This window comes from Montipora capricornis, chromosome 14, assembly GCF_036669925.1.
Source record: "Montipora capricornis isolate CH-2021 chromosome 14, ASM3666992v2, whole genome shotgun sequence".
Classification (NCBI taxonomy): domain Eukaryota; kingdom Metazoa; phylum Cnidaria; class Anthozoa; order Scleractinia; family Acroporidae; genus Montipora; species Montipora capricornis.
The window spans coordinates 23,827,134-23,832,133 of record NC_090896.1 but is presented as its reverse complement, the minus strand read 5'-3'; the positions used below and the strand labels follow the sequence as shown (position 1 = coordinate 23,832,133).

Sequence of the window (5,000 nt, the reverse complement as noted above, 5' to 3'; positions counted from 1 at the left end):
CGCAGTGGTGAGAGCACTCGCCTTCCACCAATGTGGCCCGGGTTCGAATCCCGGACTCGGCGTCATATGTGGGTTGAGTTTGTTGGTTCTCTACTCTGCACCGAGAGGTTTTCCCCTCTCCTCAAAAACCAACATTTGACTTGATTTACTTTCATTGTTCATTTCAGTTTACAGTGTCCCCAATAAGCGCTTCAGCGCTAGAACGACTAGACACTTAAATAAAGTTCCTTTCCTTTTCCTTTCCTTTTGACGCATCTGTGTCGTTTTCTTCGACATCTCGTATGTCCTTTTATTTCTAATATGGTTTAAGATGATCCGTTAAAATCACTGACTATGCATGTCCGCAAATGTCATCTATTGCATAATCTGCACACTGTGTGAGCTACATGGGCGAAACAGGGAGAAGATTGGCGGACCGCTTTCGTGAAAACCTACGAGGTGTAGAAAAAACGTCACGAGTTTTCGCGGGGTTGTCTTGTCGGAAGCTAAAAATATCTTGGTCACGTGTGTATACAAAAAGGAACTGTATAAAGGTCTCGTCGAGTAAGCAATTTTCAAGTTAAAACAGTGTAAACGCTGGATCTGTGATCAACAAAATGACCATTCCATGCATGGTTTGCTTTTTAGAAACGGACGAGATCAATATTCGTTCGTGTTGTTCTGGAGTAATTTGCCAAACTTGTTTGGAAGCTCACGTTCAGTCTAAAATCGAAGAGGCAATTGTCAAAATCATCTGCCCTCTTGGCAACTGCGACAGCCTTATAAGAGACGACGAAGTGGGCGAACTAGTTTCAGAGGACGTTTTCGAAAAATACGAACAGTTTAAAGTGGAAGTCGAAAGAAATCCATTGATCAAAACCTGCCCTGGATGCTCGCGAATTCACTGTCGCACAGCTGATTCACCGTCTATAGCCGAAGAGGAAAAAGACTTTCGTCCGGAAAACTTGAAAGTTACATGCTCAAAATGCCAACTTGTTTGGTGTTTCACCTGTCAAGCTCCGTGGCATCACGGTTTAACCTGCAAGGAATTCAGCAAAGGCGACAAATCGTTGAAGATATGGGCAAAAAATCGCGGACAACCAAAGCGAAACGCTTGTCGATGCCCCAAATGTCACGTTTTCATCCAGAAATCTGCAGGTTGCGACCACATGTCTTGCACCAGGTGGGGATATATTTAAACAAAGAATAAAACTTTTTGCATCCTTTGAAGATACGACCCACACAAAAACAACCTTTATGACCTCTACTATTCTTTCTGTTGACTTATTTTCCTATATTAAAAAAATTGGGTTCTGATTTACCGTATTTAATAAATTAAATTAATTAGCAGGAAATCTTTAAGACACAACAAAATAATATTGTTAACGAAAGACTGTCACAAATGGATTAGGAATATCGGCGATAATTCACCATCACATTTTTGAAAAGTTTTTTGGCACACTTCCTTTGGTTGTTAAATATAAGTCATTTACGTACACGTGTAACAACAGGCAAACCACGAATTTAGTCGGTATCACTGAGACGGAGTGAAAGATATAAAATTATGCCAATTAGCGATTGGTGACCCTTACATGTTCATGCAGCTTTTAAGATCACTCTTCAAGGGGATGACCAAATTTCAGGTAAACGTTGACATCCTTACATTTAAGCCGAAGCATCGAAATGAGAATATTTGTGAAACAAGATCACCCTCTCAAATTAACTTCAATTAAAAGATCTTTCAAGTTTCAATTCTCGTGTGATGGTGGATCTACATTCGCACGTGTTTGACTTCAGATCTCAGTCAAGGAACTCTCTGGATATTTTCATAAATTTTGTTATGGCCAACATTCCAAACGTGATCGGCTCCACGTCTTTGATCTTTGATTTACAGGAAAAAAATTTCCCGTTTTCCTGGTTCAGTCACCATCTATTTTTGGTATTGTCCTAATTATTTTCCCCATGAATTGCCAGTCGTATATATTTAAACAGAAAAGCTGATTTATTCAGTAGATCATGCATTTGTTGGTGACACATTTAACTTCAAAATGCATTTCTTTCCCTGCCAAATGATCAATTTATGACACAATATAGAGTTTTTGGATTCTTGGCTTTGGTTGGTGACAACTTGCTGAACTTGAGAGCCAATTCTAGTTTTGTTGAAAATGCGTTGTTACTGGGCCTAGTATCTTTGACCTCTTATCTTTTTCTGATTTCCTAAGCTTGTGTAATATTCTAAAACACCATTAAAATCTTTTCTTATAATGATTTCATTTCTGTTCAATAGTTTTCTCAATTACTGGAATGTTGTTTGAATTAATTAATATTATTCTAATTATCGCCATCAATATTAGCTTGAAAAACTTGTTTTGTTACATTTACATAATTATATTAGTCTTTCAAATTCACATTGAGAAACAAACAAGTTAAAAGAAATAACATGTAAAAAGTAGGAAAGTCCTGCATGAAAAAACATTCTTTATCTTTCTTCCACAGGTGCCATACAGAATTTTGCTATAGATGTGGAAGAAAGTACCATAATTTAAAATTTGTTGGAAACCACTATGACCGCTTGAGTATACTAGGATGTAAATATAACTTTAAGCCAGACAAACCAGTTCAAAGGATGGTAGTTCGTGGTGCTCTCTTTAGTGGTCAGGTGATGCTGATGCCAGTTGTTGCAGGTTTGGCAGCTGGTGTGGGCTGCATTATCATTGGAGTGGGAGTTGTGGCTGCTCCCTTTTATGGATCATACCGACTTATCAAGAAACAAAGACATGGAAAGAAGTAAAGTCTTACTGTGCAATGATTATGCATTTCCTCAACGGATGGGCACCATGGAAGTGGATGTCTCAAGACCTGGGCTCTGTTTCTCAAAATTCCAGGCCCCAGTTGTTCAAATGGTGGATAACGCTATCCAATGGATGGTGATTTATCTGATGGATAGCATTATCCACCTTTTGAACAACTGAGGACAGAAAATTTTTGGACCTTTTTTGGGTATCACAGTTCCTTCTCTAACTTGAGAACGGAGAGGTTTTAAGTCCTGACATTCCATCATCATTTTGCTTTTCATTATCTTGAAAACATGCAAAAATGTGGTACCAGCCTATCAAAATAAGCGAGTGGCAGTTTCGTGAATGGCTTTTTAGGTCCGAACAGACAAAAACATTTTCACTGTATTTTGACTATAGCTAGAGGAATTTATTGAACATTTTAAAAGTTGATATTGTTTGTTGTTTCAAACCAAGGGTGGTATCCTTTACACCAAAGCAACATTGTTACGTTCTTTAAATACTGTACAGACCCATCCTCTCAACAACTTCCCTTTGTGACCTTTCTGGGAATCACAGGCAGGTCATTATTGCAGCAATAATGAAATGAAACGAACCGAACCCCTTTAACTCTAGCATTCATCAATAATGTTAAGGTATTATTCAATAATAAGCTACTGTTCCCGTGTTAGTAACACAGTTGCCTATACTTTGCCTTGCACATATACCTGCTTGTTGTTTCATTTTTTACATAAATTATAGAATTGTTTAGAGGTGCAATAAACACAGTAAAAAAACTGCCTCCCTTACATTCACTGCCATTGTACCAATATATAACTGTTACTGGGCTTATTGGCTTAACATTTTTCTAAGTACAAACCCCTTTAATTCTCTTCCATTTAAATAACAGTAAAGTAAAAGTAACCATATTTAACAGTAATTCAACTGACAAACCTGAGGTCGACGGTGCGCTCATTTTACTCCCCCCTCTCCATCAGTATTCCGTTTTACGGGTATTTAAAGCTACTTGTACTTAGCTACACGGAAAGGAAAGAAGTTGAAACAAGGATGCGAGATCCAGGCATCGAACTCAGGACCTCTTGCACCAAGGCCGCACACTAACCGACTGTGCCATCCTTGCTCCTTACATGCATACTACATACCTACATACTTACTTAATGGACTGCTCCCCATACGGGCTTTTCAGGGCCAATGAAACAATCAACGAAACAACAGAACACAACAACAACAACTGTTAAGAATCCCAACTGGCCGGAGGCAAACCAGTTGGCTATTTACAAGTGCAGCTGGGAAGTTGAACCAGGGACTACCAGGATAAGCGCAAGAACAGATTTTACGTTTTAAAGGCCCACCAACCGACAGGCTTTTAAACCATTTGTTTTTGTTATGGAAATTCGAATTGCTTATTGTAGCAATCTGAATGGATGAATTTCAGCTTTGGCGGGATTGTCACATATCAAAATTGCTCCACAGCACGCAATGCCTGTAGGATGAATGTGGGCCTTTAAAAGAAGGGGACTTTTAGCATCACTGTTAAGCTAGGCCTGGTACAGCCACCGTTCTTAAATGAAATTTTACTTTGCCATTATGGTGGGGTTTTTATTTGCCAGGGAATTTGAGGCTGTAGATTTTAAAGCTGAGCTATGAACAACAGATAAATTGGGCTTTCTTTACTAGATGCTTCTGTACATCAATTAAGTATTACAGAAAGTTGGTGTTTAAACCATCACGTTTAATTTCATGACTCTATACTTTTTAACGAGCACCATAATCTTTACTAGGGGAAGAGTAATAACCTAAGTCACAGTGGCACTGAAGGTGGGTGTCCCAAGAAAGAAAAAAGAAACCAGCCACTATGTTGGTGTTCCTAACAAAATCTCTGGAAATTGAACTCTCTTTTGAAATAGATGGCCACTTGCCAAGTGAAAAAGAAATCGAGAATTAAAGTTAGAGCTCTTTACAATTTACACTTAGCTGTGCACACACGTATTGATGTTGTCTTTGAATTTCCAAGAAAATGTATTTGTTCACACTTTGTATTAAAGCATTTCAACAAGAAATGTTGACTTCATAATAAATTACAACTCATGAAATAGTTAAGATAATAATTCTTAGTCCTTGGAGATGTTGCAGAATTGTATTAAGGACAGTGCCTACTATTGTTATTGCGCATACGCTCTGCGCATCTCCAGATACTCGGATTTCCTACTGGTAGTGCTTACTAAT

General features: G+C 38.4%; 2 protein-coding genes across 2 annotated transcripts in view; one reads left to right on the top strand and one right to left on the bottom strand.

Moving 5' to 3' along the window:
* The first annotated feature begins 434 nt into the window (after positions 1-434).
* On the top strand, positions 435-4,187 carry LOC138033013 (E3 ubiquitin-protein ligase RNF217-like). The gene is made up of 2 exons (XM_068880746.1): positions 435-1,162; positions 2,476-4,187. The coding sequence occupies exons 1-2, from the start codon at positions 597-599 to the stop codon at positions 2,768-2,770; spliced, it is 861 nt and encodes a 286-aa protein (XP_068736847.1). The 5' UTR covers positions 435-596; the 3' UTR covers positions 2,771-4,187.
* LOC138033012 (uncharacterized) overlaps positions 3,400-5,000 on the bottom strand; it is a 24,073-nt gene continuing 22,472 nt past the window's right edge. The window contains exon 5 of the mRNA XM_068880745.1: positions 3,400-5,000. This exon is cut by the window's right edge and continues 1,041 nt beyond it. The gene's annotated coding sequence lies outside the window, so the exon portion shown is untranslated.

Bases quoted from the DNA above. Each gene is read 5' to 3' on its own strand.
- LOC138033013 (XM_068880746.1), top strand. From the start codon at position 597: ATGACCATTCCATGCATGGTTTGCTTTTTAGAAACGGACGAGATCAAT. The intron at 1,163-2,475 runs GTGGGGATATAT...TTTCTTCCACAG, and splicing joins GACCACATGTCTTGCACCAG to GTGCCATACAGAATTTTGCT.